This window comes from Balaenoptera ricei, chromosome 20 (genome assembly GCF_028023285.1).
Source record: "Balaenoptera ricei isolate mBalRic1 chromosome 20, mBalRic1.hap2, whole genome shotgun sequence".
NCBI lineage: Eukaryota > Metazoa > Chordata > Mammalia > Artiodactyla > Balaenopteridae > Balaenoptera > Balaenoptera ricei.
Genome location: NC_082658.1, coordinates 36,432,071 through 36,459,162, shown reverse-complemented (window position 1 = coordinate 36,459,162; position 27,092 = coordinate 36,432,071). Strand labels below are relative to the sequence as shown.

At 39.2% G+C, this 27,092-nt stretch overlaps 1 protein-coding gene across 1 annotated transcript in view; it reads right to left on the bottom strand.

Moving 5' to 3' along the window:
• Positions 1-27,092, bottom strand: part of ANKFN1 (ankyrin repeat and fibronectin type III domain containing 1) — a 138,748-nt gene that overhangs the window by 27,055 nt on the left and 84,601 nt on the right. The window contains exons 9-14 of the mRNA XM_059907590.1: positions 26,890-27,022; positions 26,296-26,412; positions 18,034-18,249; positions 9,052-9,218; positions 6,263-6,413; positions 4,542-4,710 (exon numbers count right to left, since the gene is read on the bottom strand). Of these exons, the coding sequence (XP_059763573.1) occupies positions 4,542-4,710; positions 6,263-6,413; positions 9,052-9,218; positions 18,034-18,249; positions 26,296-26,412; positions 26,890-27,022 (953 nt within the window). The remainder of the gene's footprint in view (positions 1-4,541; positions 4,711-6,262; positions 6,414-9,051; positions 9,219-18,033; positions 18,250-26,295; positions 26,413-26,889; positions 27,023-27,092) is intronic.

Sequence of the window (27,092 nt, the reverse complement as noted above, 5' to 3'; positions counted from 1 at the left end):
TCACTCCAGGAGACGGAGGGCTAAGCTCCTTTATCATTTCGTCCTTGCTAGATCTAGTTTGTGCTGGAATGGGCACAGATACAGTTTTCCATAGCTGGTTAGCAAGTTATTTATGATTCACTCGGGCCACTGGCAGGAACATGGTCAGTGTGCCAAATCTCAGATCTTTTCGTTGTATAAGGGATGACTTATACAAGTCAGACTGAAATACAGTATAACACTTTATTCTGTTATAGGGTGCATATTCCCATAATTTGCACTTTTCAAGTTTTCTTAGAACTCTTATGTTGTTATTACAATTTTCTGAGTTCTGATTGAATTTTCAACAACATTCTCTTTCTCAGGAATGCTTAGTGTATCTATTGACCTTTTACTATGGACCTGTCTATGGAATATAGAAGTCCCTACCTATACAAAAACAAGCAAAAATTGCTTAGGTCTTTCTTCGAGGGGCCTAGGCCCACTGTAGCAAGCTCTTAGGAGTTCCTGTAGACGGTATTATTAAGTGCTTGCAGGCTGATGTCTGATGGAGGAAGTAACTGATAATCTGCCTCTTTGGAAGCTCTGATTGCTTGGAAATAAGAGAGTTTATCATGGTTCTTACTAAGGCCCAGTAGTATTTAAAAAATTGTTGCTGGTGGTGCTAAAGTACAATAAGCATAGTACTAGAGTATATTAATTTTCTGATACTGGCAATATTTCCTCCTGATCCCTAGAAAAGACTAATAGGATTGTGTATGCCAGTGGAAACAAGCCCAATCAAGTGGTCTTTTCTGGAAACTTACATGGCCTTCATTAATCAGCTGGGTCACCAATGATATGGTAACAACGGAGAACCAGTGGGGTAAGAAGTTATGTTTTACTCTAGGAAAAAATACCATCTTAAAGTCAGGAACTGTTGAGATCCAGGCTTTGATCTATAGCCTGGTTTTCATAGGGGAAGGATGGTACCTGATGGTCTTATACTGCTTTTAGTATTAAGAAGAGGTAAGACGGTTCAAAGAGATAGACACTGTTGGATTCTATTCCTTTGCTAACCACAACCCTAGTTTTCTAAGTTCCTAAAACGTCTTTTCCTCTGTGTTCTAGGCAGTACTGCTTCAAGTGTGGTCCACGGATTGGCAGCTTCAGTATCAGCTGAAAGCTTGTTGGAAATGCAAATTCTCCAGCCCCTACTGACTCAGCATTTCTGGAGTGGGACTCCAAGAATCGATTTTAACAAGCTCTCTAAGTGTTTCTTATGTACATTAAAATTTGAGAAGCACTGTTCTAGGGCGTCATATCCTGAGGTATGTTTTCTGTGGGTTTGTAATAGGTGCCGTGCCCAAAATGGTTCTAGTTGTTGTCAAATGAATTTGGAAAATGTTGGGTTAAACAAAGTTAAGCTTTTTATTTTTTTGTGGGGAGGACTACCAGATTCTGAAGAGCTTTTAATATGTTACTCGACTACTCAAAAATCTCCATTGTATTTCCAACACACTTAAAGTAAAATCCAAAGTCCTTATCATGATCTATGAAGCCGTGCATGATCTGGCCACTGCTGATCTTCTGATATCGTTTCCTATCTTTGTTGCTCTTGCTTACTACATTCCACCTACACTGATCTCTTAGCCAGCCACACTCCTACTGTAAGGCCTCTGCACTTGCTGTTTTCATTGCATGGAAATTTTGCATCTCTGCCCAAATGTATCTTCTTCAGAGAGGCCTTCCCAGGTCGTCCTATACAAAATTGTAGTTCCTGTCACTGCACTCCAGTCCTCCTGATTTATTTTTCTTCACAGCTCTCACTACTGTCTGACATTTACAATATTAATGTTTGTTGATTAGTTTACCATTTGTTTCCCCCACTGGACTGTTATTAGCTCCATGAGGAGTTTGTTCATTGCTGATACTTCAATACCTGGAATGGTGCCTGGCACATAGTAGGTTACTTAAATATTTATTGCTGAATTAGTGAACAAATGAGTGAAGAGAGGAAATTGTAGAATAGAGAGTAACAGCAGTAGGATAAAGTGTGGTTGCCCAAGAATAGTGTGTGAGCCTCCCAGAAAGCAAGATAGAGAGGATACGATACTTGCAGGGCTTGGTCCTCCAGGGTCTTGAGAGTCAAGTCAAGTCACTATTATGACTGATACTAAATCACTGATCATTCCCATTGCCTACTGAGGCATGGGGAAATGAATCTCATGTATTTTGCCTGTAATCATGGAACAGTAATGACCATTTCACACAGAGTGGACTCCCAGTTGGCTCTCCAGTGAAGTATTTTCTTTAGTTCTTTTCTCTCTCATTTATCTATCCCTGGGAAATCATTCACTTTCATGGCTTCAGCTGTTATCAGTAGACATTGGCCAAATTTCTGTGTTTGGTACCCAACTTTGTCTCCTGCATTTTTACTGCCAGTTGTATATGTCTACTTGGATGTTGAATTAGCACCTACAGACTCAAGATATTCAGAGCTAAAAGTATCATATTCTTCCCCAAACCATTTTCTTCTCTGATTTCCTTATGTATGTCTGGTTAATGGCAGCAATATCCTCACAGTCTTTGAAACTAAAAACCATGGGGGTATTCTAGAAGTCTCTAAACTTTGCCTTTTCTCATTCAAACAGTTGTCCAGTCTTGTCGATTACTTCCAGTGTTTCTTACATCTGTGTTTGTTTCCTTTTTTTGTTTTGTGTCTATCTTAACACTGGAATATTATAATAACCTCTGAACTATCTTCCCAACCCTGCTTTCAATCCATCTTAAACAGATTCCTCAGCCTGACTCTTAACAGTACTGCCCAGTATGGCTACAGCTTGTCCATACAGCTTTACGTCTACTGCTTCCTCAGTTCATTTCTCATATCTAGCCAAACTGGACCACTTGTTCTTCTTCTGATTCTTTCTGAGTTCTTCTATGCTTACGTCTTTGCTCATTCTGCTCCCTCTGACAAAAAAAGCTTTCATTATCCGTGTTTATTAGCATCCTGTCCAGTCTTTAACACCCATATCAAATATCCCCTCTCCAAGATGGCTTTTTGATACCTTCTTTGAGAAAATGTGCTTTCATTTCTTTTTTCAATATCACTTAACGCGTAAGATTTTGGCACATTATACATCATTTAAAAATTAACTCATGTTCTTATTTTACTCCTACCACTGTACTAAAAAGCCCCTTGAGGGCAGAGCCTTTGTCTTAACTCATCTCTTAATCTCCACAGTAGGTACCTAATGTGCATGTAGTGACTTGAATTGAAATACCCTGACTCAAACTATGTTTTGTAATAGCAGTTCAGTTATATCATAGACTAAAAATGTTCATTGGATGGGGAACTCATTAAATGGTCACATTCACATTCAGGCATTTTGGGATTGGTATGGCCAATATTATTAATGATGTGGCACAGAAGAGGTACAAGAAGGTTAAATGATTGCCAGCGCCACACAATAGAGGACCCAGTACTCTCAAGTCCCAGTCTGCAAGTCTGATTCAGCCTTCTCTTTATAACTCTCCCTCCTCTGGAAATAGCAATTGCTGTTCATCAGCTTTTGGGCATGTAAACTGCTTGGAGCAAGGGAAACTGGGAGACTTTATCCATTTATCCTCAAGAGAGAAATTCAGATTCAGATGCCCAGGTCTCAGAATGAGACATCAGGCAGTTGCCTTGTCTGTTTCTAAATCTGGTGGCTGGGGAGCAGTCCAAAGAGAGTCTGCCTCCATTCCACCCACCCAGTCACTCCCACTCCCACAAATCCTGCAATCCATTTGAACTGATGGAACTCTTGTTAGTTGCCTCTTATTGGCCTGTTACAAAATGAAGCGTGGGGAAGAGACAAAGCTTCCCTATTCACATTTTCAGTGGGCAGCAGGGGTCTCTGCAAAAATAGAGAACCTGGGGCCCAGGCTATTCATTTTTGAAAGTTAGGACAAGATCTTCCCCCATTCAGAATCCCACATTATAATCACAGTATTGCATCCTGGGAGACCCTGTCAACTTCTCAAATGGTCTGCTAGAAATTGAGTCTATTTAATAAATTAGCACTACTTATAGACTTTTTTCCCCTTTAAAGTGATACATACTTTACATTTTAATTTCAGTATTTTTTTTCCCATTTGGAGGAAAGAAGGGGTGGGAAGGGGGGAAGAGAGAAGAAAGAAAGAAAGAAGGAAAGAAAAGAAAAGGAAAGAAAAGAAAAAAAAAGAAAAGGGAGGAAGAAAGAGAAGGGGCAGTGCTTTTCATGAAAACATTAGTTCTTGTATTTATGTTTTAGGAAAGCAAAGGGGAGGCAAGAACTGCAGCCTGATAACTGAACTTTCTGTTTAGAAGTCCCTCCTCTCCATTGGGCCTTAGCTAGGTTTCAATAATTATTGCTCAGGCACATAGTTTTGGAGCTTTGCTTTCTCTCAGACTTGTACACAGTTCTAGGAAGGGTTGTTGCCAAAGCCGTCATGTGATTTATTGACCCTCCACTGGGACAAGGGGGAACAGATATAACTTTGTGATTTTATTATAAGGAGGCTGGGTTAATATTTCTAGGTGAAACAAGCTACTATACCAAGTTCAAACATCTGAAGAGGGAGGTTAAGAAACCCTGAGTGTGGGGTGTAAGGATTATTCTGTCCTGGGGCTGTACAGACGTCGTCTGAGGCAGGGAGCAGGAGAAGAAAGGACACATTGTGACCCATTTCCAACACCTCCTGTGTGTAGAGGCGGAAGTTCCTTGCCTGCAGAGGGACACGCGCGGAGGAAAAATAGGAGAGTTACAACATGGCACTTACATAAACAACACCAAACTGGCATAAAACATCTAACAAAATTACACAACTTCAAGCTTGGAATTTTTATACAACATAAATATTAGGGTTCAGTCCATTTAATAATGCTATATAAAATCAAGATTTAAGGCAGTAATGTTCCACATAAACTCTGAAAACAACATTTATGCTTCTTATAAAAGCAGAAAATGATTGCATTCTGTGGGCTTTTCAAAATGATGAATATAATTACATGAAGCAACAAAAATGGATTGAATTAAAAATCCACTAGTTTCAATTTAAGTTGGTTAAGGGGGGAAAATGTAGTTTCTGGCCAAGGACTGAGAAAATTTTACAAGTATCCAAAAAAAAAAAAAGTATGTACTCTTAGGCAGTTAGGCAGCCTTCTCCCAACATGTATACGTAGCCCAAGAGTCACCAGTGAAATATGAGCTGCTTCAAACTTTCTAAGCCCAAGAAACCCTTTAATGGTATCTACTGTTGCAAGTTGAGCTGGTATTTTTTTTCCTCCTCCTGAGTACATGGCCACCCCCAGAATAATCCAGTGGCTCCTCTAGTGTCTTTATAGCATCTTGTGCAATTTATTCTTCATCAGTGTTGGCTGTTTTGGACTAGGCTTGCAATATTGACTTGTAATCAGAGCAGTACCCCAATGGAAGAACACTCTCCGATAGACTCTTGCTTCCATGGGTCAGAGGCCAATTCATAGTTGTCTTTCTGTTATTTAAAGAGAGCCAGTCACTCCTGTTGCAGTCTTCCTGTTTGCAGGCTAAACTTGGTTTATTTTCTGTGTGTATAGGAATAGTAGTGTGTGTGTGTGTTGAGTGGGGAGAGATGGTGAATGTAGGTCAAAAAAAAAAAAAAGAATCTAACCTAATGCTACATGATGTTAGCTTACTAGACAGAACCTAATAAACTTTTACTCTTCTCTTCTGTGCCTACAGGGTTTTTTTTTTTTTGAAGTTGCTTATTAGTGGAGGTAAGATTTGCACATCTTGATTTAGACAAGACAAGTGATTTTGACAGCAAATTTTCTGTTTGTGGAAAGATAGCATGGCATAACCTTGGCCACTGCTCTAGACTTAGACTACCGATAGTCTTCTGTTTTTAAGTAAATTATTTGCAAATCTAACCATACACTTATTTATTTACTTATTTGTTTATTTATTTATTCCCCTTGCTTCATGCTATCGTGAAGCTGAGACTTGATGTCTTTCAAGGTGGGTTAGCCAATTATTTTTCCTTGTTTGACCAAACCACAGTGAAGTGGGCTCTGGGAACTTTGGAAGACGTCAACATGGGGGAGCTAGAGAAAAGGTACAGAAATGCAGTCTGTGTCCACTTATAGGCATCAAATTGAAAATGTGCATGTATGTGCAAAGTGGTATGTAAATAAATGAACAAAATACGTATACATATATTTTTTTACCTCTTGAGTCTTACCCCATAATGCAGTTTCCATGAGCCATAAAAAGAAGATAAAAATGGTAAAGACTAGTACCTGGTGTAGAGGTATATTGATCTGCTTAAGGAGAGCTTTCACTGCCATCTGGAGCTCGTAGAAGAACAATTGCATGGGGCAGTCAGAAGTATGATCCACACTTTCCATAGACTCAGAGCCAGAAAGCTTTTGGACCAGTTCCCACTCCTCTCTGTATGTTGAGTCAAGTTAAAATTAGAAATATAACAAAAGTTCAGAACACAGCTCAGAACATTTTTACTGCATATGTCCAGAACCTGAATAACCAATTTTTGGTGGTTAAAACTTGATGCAATTCTTGAAATTTGAACTTTTTTGCCACCCAAATGGAGTTTAAAATGAACTCTTTCTAACGTAAGCTTATTTCACCTATCAAACCACATACACCTCAGAACAGCAGGTCTGATTTGTAATGAATCAGTTTTTGAGATTGGAGCTTTGAAATATTTTGTAATAATTTCCTGTCTTCATTTTTCTTTTCCTGAAGATCCCCTGTAAGTTCTAAGACCCTACATTTTACCACAGGGGCATCTGCTGGTTAATTCAGCAGTTGGGTAACCACAGGACTCTGGTCCAACTCAGGCAAGAAACCACATGGCACGTTTCAACCCTGGCCTGTTGTGATCGTGGGTACTATTTTGGTTTCCTTCCCCTTCCAAAAGCTTGAGGAGAATCACAAACAGGAATAGCAGACAATTCCAATAAAAGGAACCAGGGGACACACACCACTGCTTCCATCCTCCTTTCAAACCAGTCATCTGTGTCTTTATTCTGCATGCTCTACAGTCCTTCCTAGTGAACTTTTCCAAATGTCCTGCAGAAGGGAAGGGAAAAGAATGGTGGTGGGAGGAAAGCACATCTGGTTTGTCCCCCAAAAGCTGCTCTTCAAAAGGATCTTGAAAAGATCAAGGTAAATGCCTCTTGGGCAACATTGTTTCGACAGGTATTTTAGCACAAATCTCTAAACACATTCAGTTGGCACATTTTCTAACTCTGCAGGGAGCAGCAATATGCTCTCAGGAGCAGGCTAGAGAGGAAAGGAAAGCCCTCCTGTTTTGGGATGGAAAGACAGGAGGTGCTAACATATGTTCCCACCCTCGTGAATATCATCTGAGGGCTCTCCCTGATGGGTTATACTCACTGGGGCTCCAAGCGATGAGCCAGAAAATGAAATTGATTGTGACATGAGCTTTTCATCAGAATACACTCTCTTTTAACCAGCTACCCTCTTAGAAAAGTTTCTGTTTTCATGATATCAGTTTCATTTCAATTCCCACACTGGAAAAGACTATGGAAAAATCTACCCTTTGTCTCAATAAGAGGAAAAAAAAAAAAGAAAATTAAATCCTGCTTCAATCTGGGCATACTGTTGGCCTCACAAATAATTGAAATCTTTGAGAACCTGCTTGGGAACTATATCTTTTCTTCCATCACTGATACTGAACTAAATGAGGGGTTCTGATTAGCACAAGTATGCACAAAATCTAAAGGACCACATTGCTAAAATATTATCTGTAATCAAATTAGAAAATAAATTACCAGGAAGAATACCATGAAACATCTACCACTAATCAGTTTAGTCTTTAAGGACGAGGGAGATGGAACTGGCAGAGGGAAGGCTACTGGAGTCTTTTGTAAAAATGAAACTTGGATCCTTGGCAAATGGAAATTAGTTGGTACAACCACTAAAAGATAGAGTCTAAACCTTTAAGACACAAATCTAGAAAATGGATGAAAGTAACCATTGCAAAATCAACCCACAAATGAGCCTCTTGGGAAGGACTGAGATAACTAATGCTGATTGTAGAAGTGGCCACCAGATGGCAGACTTAAGTCTAGGTGTAGTTGGTAAGTGAAAGAAGAGAGTATGGCAGCTAGTGAGTTCTCTGAAGAGACCATCATCATCATCATCTCCTTCATTGTCACCAAGTAGTATTTAATAAACATTGTGAGATACTCTAGTTAAAAAGTTCTTCTCACTTTAGGGACCAAATTTTAAATGACCAAATCAGAGTCTCCTTTGGTTAAGCAAATCTGTAGGTGCAGCTAGAGCCTGAGGATCTAAATTGTACACTGAAGCTTGACAAACTCTTTTTCAAGTTCTTTTTCTTTTCTTATATGTTCTTTCTTTTCCTTTTCTTTTTGTGTTGAACACAGTTCAGTTCATTTTAGTAGACTTTCAGAGGTGTACTAGAGGGCTAGTGGTAAAGCTGAGTCAGATTACCAAGATTGGGCAACTTTTCCAAAGTTAACGGTAATTCACCATAATGCCAAATCATAGAGCAATTTCCAGAAGGTCAGGCCTTATTACTTCTTTTCTTCCCTAGAGAACCATAAAGAGTGTAGGAAACATACCAAGTCCTTTGGCCAGGGGGTTGGGGTGGGGGCAATGAGGGTAGGGAGGGTCCTTTAAGGTTAAGGAGAGACCAGTTACTCTACTAGAACCCATTTACACAAGTGCTTTTTTTAAATGTGACTTTTTAGGTTGTGGAGAAAAGATATTGGAAATAGCAGTGCTGAAAGAAAAGGACATCTATTCATTAACCTGAATGTCAGTGGTTGCATAGAGGAAAGTGAAAGGATAGTGTCCCCTTTAAATTGACCCACTCCTTCCACCAATCAATACTACAAGCCCTCCTTATCCTAATGTTAAAACTGAGCTATGCCTTTGCCCCAGTGTGCTGGCCCCTGAGGACCTCTCATCATAGAAACTTCACTCAGAAGTAACATTTCAGTTTCCTTCTGGCACATCAAACCCATCACTTAGCCATTGTTTCATCATGAGGAAAATCTAAACTCCTCACACTTACTTGGAAATGTTATTGTTCTCACGGATCTTCACATGGCAGAGAATGTTAGGCAACTTTTGGGTAACAAGAACTTTGATTTGATCCACAGAGCTACATAGCTTTAGGTAACCCAGATATAATCCAGGAGAGAGACGCTGATGACTCCTTTTGTGATAGGAGAGAATATCCTGTAGGAGGAAAAACAAAACAAAAAACACATTAAAAGGCAATCTCTTTTCATTTCTTAGGTACACCATGTCATGAATTAAAGGAGCTGTAGCTAAGTAATTAGTGAGAAACCTTGGATACCACCATGAATGTTGAGAATGTGTTGGTGGTACAGCCAGTCTTACCTTCAGGAGAATTAGCCTCCAAGTCAGGTACTCAGCCATTAATATATTCTGCATGCTTACTTTCCTCAGATTTCTGTTCCACGAATAGGTGTGTGGGTTGTGATTGGGAATGGTCTGGTGGTGGTGGAGGCAGATACTAAAGAAAAACAGAATTCATAATTTCTGTCCTTGGAGGGTTTATTGTTTAGCTGGGGGAAAACAAATTGCAAGTGTAAAAACTGACAAAGCAGTATAGGAAACCTCATTATTTCAGGATAATTGGTGTCAGGAAAAGGATCAAAATTTTATAGTAAGTAGAAAAAAAAGGATTTGATTGATTTGTTATCTTGAAAAATGAAACAAGCAATAGCAATAGATTTATTTATCTTATTAACATTCGAGTTATAATCACTAATTCTGAGAATGAAGAGAGAATCAAGTATTGATTCTTGGGTTAACATTTTAGACTAAATTGTGTGATAGCTGAAATGCTGTTCCTAATGTTTGACTTTCACAATGTGATCATGAAGAGGATAATTTTTGCAAGAGTATTTGAAGGCTCCATATATTTTTTTCCCCTTGCATTAAAAAAATTTGATATTCAGGTCATTCTCTTTTAAAATCCTTGTTCATTGTGTGGTCTTCAGTTGTTAACTGGCCTACCATTGCTAGATTCTCAATTGTCAGTAGCTTTGCATGTGATTTGATTAGTCTCCATGTCATCTTCATCAGCTTCACAAAATTCTGTATCTTTTACAAGGTTTAAAAATTTACCTTGTAATAGATTTGCACTGCATTTGCATTGTATTGTCACATCACAATATTCCATAGGCAGCGGAGACTGAATGAAGTTGGTGCAATAGGAAGTGCCAACCTAGTTAAGCACAGAGGAATGTTTGAGTGGAGTTTTGTTTTCTATGTGGTCAGTTTTCTAGTGAACTATTAAGGTTGTGACTTTTGCTTCTCTATACAACTGCAGGAACTCAGGTAATAAATACTTGGTAATACAGACACTCCCTCTCCCATATATCAGTAGGTAAGACTTTTTATACATTTGGGCAGTGTAGGGGTGAAACAGAGTAGGAGTGATGACTCAGGAAACTGATTATAGGGGAAGGATTTCTATAGGCCAGAGTTTAGCCTAGTTTTCAAAGGGGGTAAAAAAGAGGGAATCAACTCTACCACTAAATGTAGGGAAGGCAAAAGAGAAGAGGAAAAAAAAAGTTTAAACTTACATAGAACTCAGTATGGAACAGAAAGGTATGAGGTCTTCCTTGACAGTATACTCTGAAGAAATGACCCCTCCTCTGTAGAATTAACCATCTGTAACATCTAACATATGCTATATTGTGTATTGTCTCCTTTGTCCCATCCTTATCAAACATATTGAGTTCCAGGTACTATAGGAGACATTGGGGTTTCAGGTGAACCTTATATGATCCCTGCTTTTGAAGAGGTCAAGAAAGACAGATGAGTAAAGGAATGATCACAATATACCGAAACCAGTTTATAATAGAGACAATGTAGGCATACACAGGAAGGAGTACTTAACTTATATTTTTCTTCTTTTATGTTCTTTTCTTGAACTAGACTATGAAATTAATGGCAGGGCTTTTTTTTTTTTTTTTAAAATTGCTTTTTCTTCTTAGTGCCCAGTACTGTTTCTGTATGTAATAGGTTTGCAACATGTGGAAATCAGGCCTTGTCCCTAAAACAGAATGTATGAGAATAGCAGAAGAGGGACAAAATAAGAATGGTCACAGTTGGAAGGAAGACATAACTAGCATGTATCGAAAAGCAAAGACTAAATAACTTTTAAGATATTTGGCAAAGAAATAGACGAGAAAAATTTGACTTCACGATTAAGAAGGAAGGAATTCTTATTAATATAAGGAGGTTGATAAGGCTGAATTTTTTCATCTTGTCTCTTCAGAACAGATTGCAGATAATTAGTTGACTAGAGGAAGTTCAGTCAAGGTGAAATTTTGAGAAATGAACAGGTAATCAAAGAGAGAGAAACAGTTAATGAGAGAAGGAAAAATGCAAGTATTTAATCAGCAGAATTTGACGATATGCACCCTAGGGGTGCTTGCTGTACAAGCAGATGTGGCCACAAACCCACAGGTCATTATTTTTGAGAAGTGATGGAGAACTGGAAAAGTCCCTAAAGACTGGAAAAGGGCAAATATGCCTATCTTTGAAACAGGAAGGGGAGAAACACAGAATGACGCTAGTAATTAAAAACCACCAACTTATAGATCTTTGGGAAAAATGAAAACAAACCATCAGTCAATCAATTTGCAGTCACCTAGGAAACCCTGAGACACTAAATAGGAGTCAACATGGTTTTGTGATGGGCAAATCATACAGACAACTTTAATTTCTAATAGCAAAAGAACAAGATCCATAGACCAGGGAGTTGTCTCCAGTATAATCTGTTTCACTAGATAATCTGGGAAAAGTATTAATAGAATCTTGACCACATGACTTTAATAAGCTGAATATCAGGGTTGAAGATTTGTGGATGATGGGGATAGTATGGCAATAGTAGGACATATTGAGTGATGGCCCAGTAGAGACTGGTCCTGAGAGCCAGTCCGTTCATCATGTTTATTGATGTTCCAGACAAAGAAATGAAGAATGTGTGTATCAAATTTGTGGGTCCCAAATTTGGTGTGGTTTTGATTTTCTGGAAAATAGTAATAAAGCTCTGAATGACCTTATGCATTGGAAAAATGAGCCTATCATAATTAGGGTTGAAACGTAATAAGAAAATGTGCTTGTAAAGACCCAAACCCAAGAGTACAAATATAGAGTGGGTATGAGTATAAGAAAAAACATGTGGGGGTCAGAACTGACCACAAATAGAATGTGAGTTAGGAACATACTGTGGTTATGTAAAAAACAACACCATTCTGGGATGGAGTCATTCACTCTTTCATTCAATTTTTTTAAAGACTATTACTGAGCATCTACTATGTGTTTTCCTGCCTTTACATAGTCATTTACCCTTCATTAGTCAGAATGTTTTTGGAGCCTGAGAAATGCATGGGAAGAGAAAGAAGCTGTCCTATTCACATAATCTGAGGTACATTAGAAAGGCCTCCTAAGCCAAATCAAATGCCTGTGGGTTTATATATTGCCTGATTTGACCTCTAACCTGCATTTCTAGTCTCTACTTCCACTACAGTCCTCTTGTGTCTCTTATCTCCAGCCAAAATGGATTGCTTTTTCCTTCCTCATACATAGCCTAATCTCTCTTCTTTGATTCTTTGTTGGTTCATGAATTCACTCATTCTACCAACTTTTATCGAGCACCTACTGTGTATCAGGCATTATGCTAGGATGTCAGTGACATCAAGATGAATAGGACATGATCCTTCTTTTCATGGAACTCATATTTCAGTTTGTGAGAGAGACATGTGAGCAAGTTTTTCTTAACCCAGTATGATAAAGGTTGTGTAAGGTCCATTGTGGACCCAAGGGAGGGGGGGGATCTACTTTTCCAGCTTTTACCTTAATTTTTTGTACCATGCCCTCTATTTAATTTAATTCTCTATTTAATTAATTCCTTCCTTCCTCCCTTCTTTCCTCTCTTCCTTTCTTCTTCCCTCCCCCCATCCTTTCTTCTCCCTCCTCCCTGTCTTTCTCTTTTTCTTTTTTTCTCCACCTGGTAAACTTAACTTACCCTTCATGGCTCAGCCAAATGTCACCTCTTCTACAACGCCTTCCCTGATATTTCCTGGTAGAATTAATACTTGCTTTGTCTGTGTTTTCATAGTACACTGTTTGTGCTGCTAGCAGGTTCTGGTTTAATTCTGCCTTGTATTACCTTGATTTGTGTACAAGTCTGTCTCCCTCCCTTGACTGAACTTGAAAGAAAGGACCTTGAATTATTCATTTGTTTTTCCTATAGCACCTAGAAGAGTTCCTGGCACCTAGCTGGTGCTGAAAAAATGTTTATTAACTATGAAGTGAGAGGCCCAGAGGTAGTGGGGGTCTGGGGCTGAACCTCTGGGAGAGAATATGTTGTGTTGGTGCAGTGACCAGGAGGCTATACCCTTCTTCTCTTCATTGATCAGATATCCTAAGAGCTTGTTAGAGGAACAATATGTAGTTGCTTTTCCAGTTACTACAGGGCTTTTGTTTTGTTGGATAGGGTATGGAAGCTGAATTGTCCAGGGTTAGCAGAGGTCATAAAATGGTGGCCTGTGGCCCAAGATTATATAGGCTGCCAAGAATGTAAATTTTCTGAATTATTTTCTAACTTTTAAAAATAAAGAGATTTTATCCAAAACTCTGGACTTTCAACTTCTCTTTAAAAATTGAAAAATATTTCAACATTGGGACCACTTTCTTCCATTGCAATTAGCTGAGGCTGAATAGGGCTGTTCTTTAGATGAGACAAGGGCTCTTCAGATTACTATAGTCTTTGTTACTTCCACTTTTTTTTATATTGAGATATAACTCACATACCATAAAATTTACTCTTTTAAAGTGTGAAATTCATTGGTTTTTACTATAGTCACAAGGTTGTGCAACTATCACCACTATCTAATTCCAGATTATTTTCAACATTCCAAAAAGAAAACTCCCATTCGTTAGCTGTCATTCCCCAGTCCCTCCTCTTCCTGCCTCTGGAACCACTCATCTACTTTCTGTCTCTATGGCTTTGCCTGTACTGAATATTTAATTGTGTAGCATTTTGTGTCTGGCTTTTTTCACTTAGCATAATGTTTTCATCCATATTAGCATGGATCAGTACTTCATTTATGGCTGAATAATATTCCATTATATGAATACATCACTTTCGTTTATCCATTCATCAGTTATTGGATATGTAGGTTGTTTCCACTCTTTGCCTACTGTGAATACTTCTGCCATGAACATTGGTGAACAAGTTTTTGTGTGACCCCAGTTGTTTCTTATATCCAGCCCAGTTGACTCATTTCCATTAATCTTCCTGATTCCAGTAGTTTTTGATCCCCTTGCTAGGGGTTCCTTGGAGGTAGAGAGAGCAGGAATGTGCAGGAAAAAAGCAGAAAAGGGCAGAAGAGATAGTAGGTTCTGGGCACCTCAGGTGTAAGAAGAAGATGCTGGGTCCTTGTAGGTGACAAGAAATGCCTAAGGAGATCAAGAGAAGGAAAGCAGGGATGGGATGGAGATGGAGGGCAAGCTTCACCACAGCTTCTCTAGGATCACACTTTTAAAAAGGATCTAGAGAAAAGGACGGGGAAGGTGTGTAAAGCAGCATGGCAGAATGGGAAGGGCACCAGGCTAGGAGTCAGAAGACTTGTGTCTTTGTCCCACAGGCTGCTTTTTTGGCTGATATGACCTTGGTGAGTTACTTCCCTGAAATCCATAGCTTCATTTATGAATTGGACACAGATTTCCCACTCAGCCTCACTGGGTTTTCATGAGGATCAAATGATATAGATGTGACAAAGTGTTATAAACTTGAAAGTGTAGTACAAATGTGAGAGATTAATCTTCAGAGAAAACTTGGAAACCTGGAGGTTTCCAGTTATTGAAGTGACCCCTGAAGATTATGGTCAGAGAAACTCAGCACCTGAGAGGGGCCTTTCTGTTGGAAACACAGTTGACCCTTGAACAACATGGGTTTGTACTGTGTAAGTGCACTTATACCTGGATTTCAGTAAATATACAAAAATATATGTGTGGAACATTGTGCACACTTGTATTGTGCTAGACTTGTATTGAAGTGGATAACCTATCCTTACATAGGCAAAAGGTGAGTAATAGTTAATGTAAAATTAATAATGTTTTAGTTTTCTTACTGTTTTATAACTTTTCTTTCAAAGAATTACATTACCATACAGTATGCCTGTCTCTTGTAATTGGAGAAACTGCCTATCAGCCTATCATCACAGGTAAGTGGTTTTTTAAAAAAAGTAACAGTGTTTCCAATACTGTATTATGAATGTGACTATAATACTGTATGCTGTAAAAATTTTATGACCGTTCATAAGTGTATATAGGCTAGGCTACCGTGAAGCAATTGTATCAATCACACTAGGCTACCATAAAGCAGTCATACTGCTGCTTCTTTATTATCAATGCATGAATTGTTACACCTCTAAATAAATATGAATTTCTTTTTCACATTATAATTTTGGGGGGGGTCAAAAGTTATATGTGGATTTACTACTGGGGGGGTGGTGTGAGCACCCCTAACCCCCATGTTGTTTGTTCAAGGGTCAATTGTACTCTCGTTGCCAGTTAGTTTGCTCAGGGGGATTCTAACTTGTCTGTAATAACTCTCTTTTCCTTCCCAGGCAAGTGTGGGAAGGATTTCTCTCTCCCTTCCAGATATATGAGAGAGGCGCCTGTTATGAAGGTCTGGGACTTGAGAGGGTCAGGAATTTGAGCGGGTTAGACCCTGGAGGTCCCCTGGGGCCCTAAAGGATTAGTACATTAGTTATGGGCCCAGATTTTGTTAAAGCCCTTATTTGTTTTGAAAACTCCATTGTGGATCATATAGTCTTTATACAATTTTTCCTTAGTTCTTATGAAAAGGTAGAAGAAGTAGTGAAATGACTGAGCCAGTACCTAGGGTCTCCTGGGAGAGTAGGGATGAGGAGGAGATGGATTGAGTGTGCCCTGAGGGAGAGCCTAGCATTGGTTGGATTTTTCTGAGTAGAGAAATAATAAAAATAACTAACATTTATTGAGCACTCACTTTGTGCTACTCTTCTAATGCTTTATGTATTTAACTCATTTAATCTTCATTAGAACCCAGTGAAGTAGGTTGTTTTGCAGAGAAGGAAATACAGGAGGTAAGAAATTAAGTAACTTGTTCTAGTCACATAACCAGAAAAGGTGGAGTCAGGAATCATACCCAGTCAGCCTGATTCCAAAGTGGTGCCTCAGAATGTGGTGTGATGTAGCAGAAAGAAGCTCAGGCTTCCAATCAGAAGGCCTGGTGGTCATCACTCTTATGACCCTGAGAAAAAAGAGTGGTTTGTGGCCTGGAATTGTGGGAATTACCCAGCCTGCTTTGGTCAACCACCAAGACCTATCTCTATGTTGAATTGGTGGGGCTACCTCCTGACATAATTAAATGTTAAGTCTAGGAGTAATTGAATACCGCCCTAGTAGTTTTATTCCCCCATTTCCTCTCCAGTGTAAGACCTGTATGGGAAGGAGGGGAGAGAGAAAAAGTAGAAGGAAAAAAAAGGAGAGTAGGGGGTGGGTGGGAATGACATCAAGCAGGAATGTGCCAGTCAGCGGGGGTAAATTTTCCACTTGGATCTGTGTGGAAACCTGATCTTGCCTCTATTTTTGGTCTCCTTCTCTAACAACTTTTTGCCAGATTGGAATTTTTCTGCACCTGTAACACATTTTTAATGTAATAAGTCTAGGAGAAACCAGGTATTATATCATGCTGGGGCCTGTGCTGTGTTTCTAGGAGCAAAGGTAGCCCAGACTCCAATTTATCCCTATAGGGGATTAGTGTATTAGTCACCCTGTAAAAGCTCAATTTATTATGATTTTGTAAATATTTCTTTTAGCACTTACTTATAAAAGGTGAAGAGGGGAACCACGAATGTGTCTGTGTTCCATGCTCCCACCTACACACACGCGCACACACACACACACACCCACCCACCCTCACCCTCTATAAATTTCATATGAACCCAAATTCCATGAAATCAAATCCAGAGGTATTGGCTTTGACCAATTGGCTTACCTTTGCTACACTGGACTTTATCCTGGTCTGGGCCAGAGCAAGTAATAGAAAGGTGAGATTATTGTACTAGCCGCCCCTCAGTGGAGAATGAAAGTAAGTCAGCAGGCTGGTTACTTAGCTGTTTAGGGTGATCTGAGGGGTTACTGGGCCAAGACTTGGGTTTGGCTTGTTTGTCTGAGATTGAGCCCTTTCTTCCCCATTACTCCAGATTGGCTGTCTTGTCGATATATGCCATTGGTTGTGTAGGCCTCAAGGTAGTTGTTTCTCCTAGCTTTGCCACCTAACTGGAGAGCTCTACAGAACTCATGCCCATCACTGGGTTTAAAAGAAGGAAAAAGAAACAGCTTGAAGCCCATGTTTACATAAGAACATGTGAGGCAATGTGGTGGCGTGGAGAGAGTGCTAGACTCAGGAGCACAGGATATAGGTTTGTATCCTAGCTCTGCCATCCAGGTTAAGAGACTGGATCTCAGCTGCCTGATTTTTGAATTTTGGTGGCTATTTAGTTCTCAGGTGACTCGTCTTTTATTTCATCTCCCATCCCTCACTCATTAAAATCATAACTCCTGCCTCCAAATGTGATATAATATAGCAGAAAGAAGCCTGCTTCCAATCAGAAGATCTTAGTTCAACTTTCAGCTCTGCCATTTTCTAGCTGTGTGTCTAGGGGCAAATCCAAGTTTGGTCGGGCCTTAAGCTGATACAATTTTTTGTGCTTTTCTTAAGGAAAAGAATACAAAATTATGAATGTGAAGTTTTTAGGGCCTTGGAAGGGCGTTATAGAAGTGACGAGCTGATTGATGCTTTTCAGTCTTTCCTATGTGTGGAATACAAACAATGACATGTCTCTGGACCTCTTCATTCCATTACTGCATATGTAAATGGCTCTTGATATATTTCACTAGAGCCTCAATAAGTGTGTGTGGAACTTTTATTAGGAAAATTGAAAAGACTACATACCTGGATGGTTATCAGTAAAATGTCTAAGGCTGTTGGCTCCTCAGGTGTTGAGAGAGACTTCCTCTGGCTTTGCAGCTTTGAGATCTGTATCCATTTGCCATTAAAAAATGAATAGAGCATCTCCACCTCTCTGATGGTGACTATGATGATGTTTCCATGCCGGTCTTTAATGGGTTCATAGTAAACTCTTCCCAAATTGTGTGTCCCAAGTAAATTCTAGAAACAAACAGATTTCTGGTAGCTTAGATGATGTGCAAACAAAGCAACATAACTGCAACAAAAGACACTGAATAATTATCTGATGTTTCTGAGAAGCTGTTTTTTGGTGGTTGTTGTTGAGCAGACTTAAACCTATAATAGAATATGTAGCATCATACAAGCGTACTTAACAGAAGCTCAAAGAAGATGTTTTCACCATAAGCCTGCAAAGATTATAGCAAGAGGCAAAAAAATTATGTTTTTTTTTAAAGCAAATTTAATACCTGTAAATATCTCTTACCCACATAGACACACCAGCACATAAACCTCAGTTACCAGCACTTGAAGAGAATCCCAGATGTTTTAAAGAAAAATGCTTGATATTTCAGGTATGCTACTTGTGGAGTTTTCAAGAGATCTACAGTAAGCTGGTATGAAGCGGGGTTGTTTAAAATGAAGAAGTGAATTGACAATGTAGCACATTGTACAGGTCCCCAAATGACTGCACATTCCCTTCAAGATACTTTAATTGGGAGATTGGCCTGGTTTGACTTATCTGCATTTCAGAGAGTTCTGTTTATTTAAAATTTTGTTAAAATTGTTTGTGAGCTAGGTCAACAAGGTAGACAATACTTTTAGAAAGGTAAGAAGAGAAGGATGCCACATTAAATGTGAAGGGGCCCAGGTAGATGTTATTAAAATAAGCAGTTTTACAAATATGCAAGGTTTGAAGATTTCTAACTTAGAGCACTGGGTGAATAGGATAAAACACCCTTTTACTTTGAATATCTATAGCTTTTTAAAATAATTAATCATCTCAGAGCTCCTGGCTGTTATTTTTGTGAGCTCACATAAATGCTGACAAGATAACCTGTTAGCAGGAGTGCAAAAATAGAACTGGAATTTGTGAAAGTGATAAGGATGACCTAAAAATGAATGAGCCAGCTGATCAGTATTCACATTTACAAAAACAGTGGAACGTTCCTCATAGGTAGGGACTATGTCTTTTTTTTTCTTCTTAATTTGCAAGGACAGAACACATAAATAAGAAATTTCATAAATAATTATTGACATGTTATAGAAATTCATTTGGCATGATTACTGTTTTTAAAAATGGCCTAACTACTCAGTCAGATTATCCCTTTCTAACAATTAACTTCTAAATCATAGAGAAGTAATTGGGTAAGGCTTTTAATCCAGCCCTGTGTAGTACTACAGTCTTATATAAAGCAGTTTGCTGCAAAGTAGTACTGGCCAATCATCAATGGCATGCTGGTAAACTGGCCATCAAAAAAAAAAAAAAGGCTTGATATATAATATGCCAATTTCTGTGGTGTAAATACTCCCACAGTAGCCTATTTCAAGCTACCAAAGGTTGTGACAACAGGCTTTGAAAATCTCTGAATACTTAACTGTTGGCTCTCCTAAGTGAGTACAAGTTGGCTCCAGCACATTACTGCTGTTAAGCTTTTAGTTATCCTGGTGTTGAGTTTCAGGGTTGGCTGCTGTTCATTAACACTTAGACTTCTGAAAAATGACTTACTCTTTCTGGCCTTGAGTTTCATCATCTAAAATTAAGAGTCCTTACAGCTCAGACATCCCTTATGCTAATCCTTACCTTATAGAATGATTGGTGGATTAAGTCAAGCAATGTATGAGAAAGTGCTTTGTAAACTTTCAAGCTTGATACAAGTAGGCAGGGTATGGGCTTTCTTTAGTGCTCCAACTGGAATTCCACCCTGGTTTATACTTACTCATTTTCAGCACTCAGCCCAGGTTTCACCTTCTCTGGGAGGACTTTCTCAACTCTCATAGGTAGAATTTATCATCTCCTTTTTTGTCCCATACTGCTTCGTGTACCAACTTGTATCTTAGCATGACTCTGACTTTCCTGCGTATTGATGTACATGTCATGAAATCATGGTTTTTCCATCTCTGTTTCTCTGGGTTCCTTGCACAGTGCCTGGTACATAGTAATAGCTCAAGAAATTTTTGTTGACTGAAGTAACATCATTAGGACACTGGAAAATTTGATTTGCTTTGGATCAAAGTGGGTGAGTGGACATTGAATGAGATGGTCGTTTCATTTAGGCAGAGTTATTATCAGTGATTCACTGTTAACTTTGGATATGTTGACTAATGCTCTAAACAAGAAACACTAAAAGTCTTCCTGAAATTCTTTATTGATAGCAAATTGGGTTGGATAGCTAGCTCTGGGAAGAGCCCAATTTAAAAGAAGAATATCTTTGTGAAAATAAGTTGCAACCACATTCTAAGGGGGCAAATTTGGGGTTCTTTAGTGCCTAAAGGAAAAACACACCATGTTAATACCTGTCATGCTCTGCAATCAAGATTAGGAGATCTGGGAACCCTGAGGATTCTACAAGGTAAAGATAAATAAAAGCCATCTGATGGCTCACAGGAATGCCTCTAGGTTATAACCACAACAAATCACAGGTCTGTCAATAAACCCTAGACAGATGCACAATACTTAGAGACTTTTATTCAGTTTGGGGTGACATGGGAAGTTGAAGGAAGTCTGGCATAGAGATATGAAGGCCTGGAAAAGAAGAGTAAAATTTTGGGGAAACCTTTTCCCCCCCCTTGAAAAATGAAAAAGACATAGTATTCATGAATTGTTACCTGGCTTTAGCTCACTAACACTCGTTTCTAAAAGCTGTAGAGGAGGGATCTAAAAAAATGGTACAAATGGACTTATTTACAAAACAGAAATAGAGTCACAGATGTAGAAAACAAACTTATGGTTACCAGGGGGGAAAGGGGAGGAGGGATAAATTGGGAGATTGGGGTTGACATATACACACTAGTCTCTATAAAATAGATAACTAATAAGGACCTACTGTATAGCACAGGGAACTCTACTCAGTACTCTATAATGACCTATATGGTAGAAGAATCTAAAAAAGAGTGGATATATGTATATGTATAACTGATTCACTTTGCTGTACACCTGAAACTACCACAACATTGTAAATCAACTATATTCCAATAAAAAATAAAATAAGAGTTTGCAGAAAAAAAATAAAATCTGTGGAGGAGGAAAGTTTAATATAACCCAATCTAGTTTCAGATTATTCCTGTATTTTGAGGATAAGTAGTTCGGGTATCTCTCAGTGTAAGAGGACTATGCCCTTCTGCCTCTTGGGGCCTCTGCCATTTTCCTGAGAGTAGGAAAAACAATGTGGGGTCTTGGCCACTTACAGGCTTTCTAATCTTATTATTATTATTTTTTTAAATCCTAATGCTGGCAGATACTTATCTCTCCTACCTAGGTAATATTAATTCATACTTTACCTTCTTCCAAATAAAATTTAAGACCACTTCTCCTAGATAGGCTCCAAATGATACAGAATAGACTTTTACCTTTTCTTTTTTAACTGTAACGTATATAATTTGCTCTATTTAAAATTTTTGTCTGCTTTTTGTAAAACGAATGCACAATAAGATGATGACATACTGGAAAGAATACAGGCTTTGGAGTTATACAGATCAGGGTTTGTATCCAGACTCTGCTACTTCCTATTTGTGCAAGCTTGGGCAAGTTATTTTCCCTTTCTAGGCCTCAGTTTTATCATGTGTTAAGTGAATATCGATACTAGTACTTTCTCATTATGGTGTGGTGAAGATAAAATGAGATATAGTTTGGAAAGCACTTATTGAGCACAGTGCCTGGCACTTACTCTGTTAGATAAATGAAAGTTGTTTCACGATTATTATTTATTATCATGTATTAAAGAACCTTCGTATGCATAAAATAGATAACTAATGAGAACCTACTGTATAGCTCAGGGAACTCTACTCAATGCTCTGTGGTGACCTAAATGGGAAGGAAATCCCAAAAGAGGGGGTATATGTATACGTATAGCTGGTTCACTTTGCTGTACAGTAGAAACGAACACAACATGGTAAAGCAACTATACTCTTAATAAAAATTAGTTTTAAAAAAACCTCCCTATAGAACAGAAACTGGAAAATAAGGCGCAGGATGCACAGTGTTTTGTATGCACTTGATGAAGGTAAGTCAGGGTGCCATGGAAACGGAGGAGGGGGAGAAAGATGGCAAGGAAGGCCTTTGTGTGCCATGAGAAGATGTGTGCGCCACTCTTGAAAGAGTATGAGTCAGGGAATGACATGGTCAGCATCTTTTATTGGCTACGCTGGCAGGAGTGTGGAGAACGGATTGGAGGGTGTTAAGACCCGAAGCAGGAGGATGACTTTGGAGGCTTTTGACATAACTGGAGTAATGAAGCAGTGGTAGTGATGCTGGAAAGGGGGCGAGAGTAAAATGAGATACACCATAGGTAAAACAATAGGATTTATGTATGGCTGATGCCAATCAAGCTACTTCAGAATGCCTTTTAACTTTTCTCAGAACATTGTAAGACATGTTAGATTAGTAAAGAGATCTAAAATATTAAGTGTAAATCTCTCCAAATTTATGTTTCTTCCTCTTCTGAAAAGTTTTTTCTGTGCCTTGTCACCCCCCGCCCTTCCCCCCCACCCCCAAAAAAAAGAGTGGCTTCAGTATTTCTAGACATTTTCATTCTAAAGGTCAGCAAGGAGTTTGGGCAATAGGTACTACAAAAAAAGATGAAAGTGACTCCTATTGTTTAAGCAGGTGGTGCTCTGACCTTTGATGGGCACTGAAAGGGGTAACTGTTAAGTACTAGGGGGCACTGGTCACTGTGCAGGGCTGGAGAGCTCTCCAGGTGGTAACTATGGCATGAGGTACATTTCTGTGATCCCTTTTCCCTTTGGTTAGATAGAGTACCCTCAAGTGTGATCTTAGGGGTACAGGGGTTGGACTGATAAATACATTTATTTATCCAGCCAGTACTTATGGGTGATCTGCCACATTGCCACACATGGGGGATATAGTGGTAACCAAGGCAGATTCATTCCCTGGGCTCAGGGACTCACAGTCCAAGTTGGTCAGTGACCAGATAATGATACAAATAATTAACTAATGGTATTACGATCACCATTCTGAATGAAGAATGCTAGGTGCTATGTGAGTGATTCACTTAATTGGGAGATCAGAGAAAGGCTCCCTGAGGAAGTATAAAAATGAAGCTGAGATCTGAAGGATAAGTAGGGATTAGTGAGACAAAGAAGTAGAAGAGGATTCCAAGCAGAGGAAACAGCATTTAAGCTAGCAGAGGAGACTGAGAAAGACAGGCCAGGAAGTTGGAAAAATCTGGAAAGTGTGGAGTCATGGAAGCCAAGGGATGTGGCAGTTTAAAAAAGGAGAGCAGGACCAAGTGTATCGAATGCTGCTGAGATGTCAGTTGCAAAGAGGATTTAAAAGTGTCAATTGGATATAGTGAAACTGAAGTCATTGGCAGGGATGGATCCAGGTTTTGTAGGGGCCTGTACCACACAATTTTGGGGTCCTCTTTAAGATAAAGAATACAAAATTACAAATATGAAAGTTAGGTATAAAAGTGATTTTTTAAAAAAATAAAAGTGAGTATTTAGACTGAGAAAGAAAATCTCCCCAAATACTGGAGTATTTGGAATTTCTGATCCCCTTTCCCTCCTGGGTTTCTTTAGGCAGTTTATCACAAAGATTGTAACCCAACTTCCCCTCCCTAAGCACTCCACGACTCCCACACTCACAGGGGATCATGCAAGTGAGGGTCCCCGAAGCTCAAGCTTTATGCGCATCATCTGCCTCTGATTATTGGTGGCCTGAGAGAGCAGTTTGGTAGGCATGGTGGTAGCAAAAGTCAGGGAAGGAGCTTAGAACTAAATGGGAAGTGAGGAAGTAAATGGAAAAGGAGAATGTTGGCCACTCTTTCAAGAAGTTTGGTTCTAAAGAAGAGAAGAGAGATTGGTAGCTGAAGGAGGGAGTGAAGAACTGAGATCCAGAGCACATGTGAGGGAATGAGCCTTTGGTAGGAGGAGTGAGGCTTTATCTGTTGGAATGGGGAGGGGGGGAGGAAGAGAAAGTAACATCAGTGCAAGGAGGCTTTTCAATTTGGCAGTGGAAAAAGAATTATTTCCCATTTATTTTCTTAATGAGTTATACAGTAAAGTGTCCCCTGATGTGGGGATGGAGAATGTGGGGAAGGGGAAGGGATGTGGTAGAATGGAGAAGGTTTTAAATAGTTGCCTTGTAATTTGGGAAAGTGAATTTAGTGGAGAAATGGAATGGGATCACAAGGTAACCTTACATGTGAGAATTGTAGTCATGAATTTAACATAAAACCAATCATACCTCACCCCTCCTTTTCAGTGATGTTTTTTTCTGTAACAGTGTGTAGACATGTTGGATTCATCCAGGCTTGGATTTTTTTCCAAATAGATAATATGGAGGGAGAGAGTAGCCAGAAATTTAGAGGATTTTCAAGGGAGTGATTATGATGGGCTAAGTAATATAAGCTAGACAAGGAAGAAAATGACCTCAGAAGGGGGCTGATGCATTATGAAAAGCGATGGGGGTCAGTACCTTGGGGGGCCAAATCCAAGAGCTGTTGCAATGGAAATAATAGTTGAGTAGGGCACACTGACCATCATGGCTTCCCTCTAGCCCCTCAGTGTTTAACTGCAATGGCTTGTGACAGCCTAACCCTTCTCATGTTACTGATATCAGATGAAGGTGTTCTAGGAAGCCTCTAATAAACATAAAATAAAGAGCCCCGTTTGAAATTCTAAAGTTGTTCAGTCTGTGATCTAAGCACATCTGGGCTGTATGGTGGGCTAATGGGAGGGTCCATTAAGGACTCCTGGGAAAGAACTTTACTCAGGGACCCAGGAGCCTACTGGGAATGAAGTTTATCCTAAAGAAAGAGGTGTTTTTGAGGTACAGTGGCTTGATCCAGCTCAAGCGGGTCAGTGATGAAAGGAAGAGGCTCTTTGAATTCAGCACAGTCATCGTGGCCCAGCTCCAAGAACTTCTTGAGCTGAAGGAGAAGATTCTGTAATCAAGAGTGAGTTGAAGTGGAGAGCACGTTTTTAAAAAATCTTACTGAGGACAAAAGGCAAAGTACCGCCTATGCAATGGAGTATAGAGGACAGGAGGTTTAAGGGTTACCTTTCAGAATTTATTATAATAGAAAGACAATAATTATTATTATTGCAAGGAGTCAGATTATTGCATGGGTTAAGAAATGGAATTCTTGTAATTGCAGGTGGGGGTGGAGCTGTAGAAAATCTTTTTTGTTATTATGACTCTATTTTTATGCTTCAGCTGGTATGGCCTGGACGAACACAGCTTATGTAGATTCCTGTTATGTGTATTTCTGGGGTTGATGTAACTGACAGCTTTGTAGGTAGATACCCATCCCTGATCAAGGCTCTTCGATATCTTAAAGGCCCCAGTTCTATGTTGCAGATGTTTTTCTGTGCTAAGAAGCACAAATTCATATACTATCAAAACAAAACAAAACAAAACAAAACAAAACAAAACAAAAAACAATGAAAGGGAAACCCAGAAGAGACTGGTTAGAATTCAATATCATTTCTAGGAGGGGCTCTGTAACCTACAAAGATTCTTGCAGGGCTTGGGGACCTGATCTGGGTTAATAATACAGAAGGATTAAATTCAGAATTAAAGGTAAGCTTTTAAGAAGTTTTTATTTTTAAAATTATCAAAAATGTATGCATATGCCTTTGCATCGTTGATGCCATAAGCATCAAGCCAAGAAACTCCTTAAAATATCTGGGGGTCTCTTTCTCTATCTCCATATACTCATAGATGCGCAGGATGCCAGAGCATCAAGAGGTCTTCAAGAGAGCTAGTCAAACTCTTATTTTGCAAGTGATGAAACTCAGACCCAGAAAGGAGAAATGAGTTGACCGATTAACATCAAATCCAGAATTCAAGTCTCTTTACTCCTTGTTCACACCTAGACTCTTCAGGTTAGACCCCTGTTCCTCTTCCAGGAGACTGCCAAAAGCACAGGTTCCCTACAAAGGCAGGTGTGCAGCTCAAACTGTCCAGGAAGACTTCATATATCCTTTCCAGGTAGGACTGGTAACTGAACTGACATGTTTTTCTAAAATTTCCTTGGAGGTCTGGGTTGAAACCTGGCCCCTCACCTGTAACTGGGCTGTTGCTGCAAGCATCTTCTGCCGAGTTTGTAGTACTGTGGATGAGGACATGGAGATAGGTGTGCTTTGCCTCAACCACCTTATATCTTCCCACATACAAGACAGCTGCAAAAGAAGTCACGAGGTCATATCATCGTCCAAGCCAGTACATGATTTAGGTTGTGGCATCAAAGCAACGTAGGGAGAAGGAAACCTGACCCTTGATGTTTGTTCTCCAGTCCATTTTCAGATACATGCAAAACAACTTTTTGATCTCTGTCCAATTGGAAAAAGATCTGAATGTTAATGAAACAATCAGATTCACATTTTAGTCTTTGCCAAATTATCCCATAACTCAGAATAGTGGAGACACAATCTGACAGGATAGAAGCTTCTTTGCTTTGAAAATGTAGTGTAGATACTATTTTGGCATTTTTAATGACATAGGGCAAATCAGGGCTGAAAGAGACCTTTGAGATAATTTACTCCCACCCCAATATTTTGATCACTGAAGACCCCTCAACCCCTCAACTAAAGTTTCAGAGATTTATGCACAGACTGTTGGTGCAAAGTGGGGAAGAATAAAATTAGAACTCAGGATACCTTTGTGAACCACAGAAAATCTTGTGTAATGGAACTGGTGTGAGAGTCATCTATTTCAACAATCGGTATTTGATCTTCATTGGTGACTAACATATTGTCTTTGTAATAAAATATAACAGCTATGTAGAGTCCCCTAAAAAGAAGAAGCAAAATAAAAATTGTCCTCAATCATCTTCTCCTCCAAGCCTGGATCATGGAAAAAA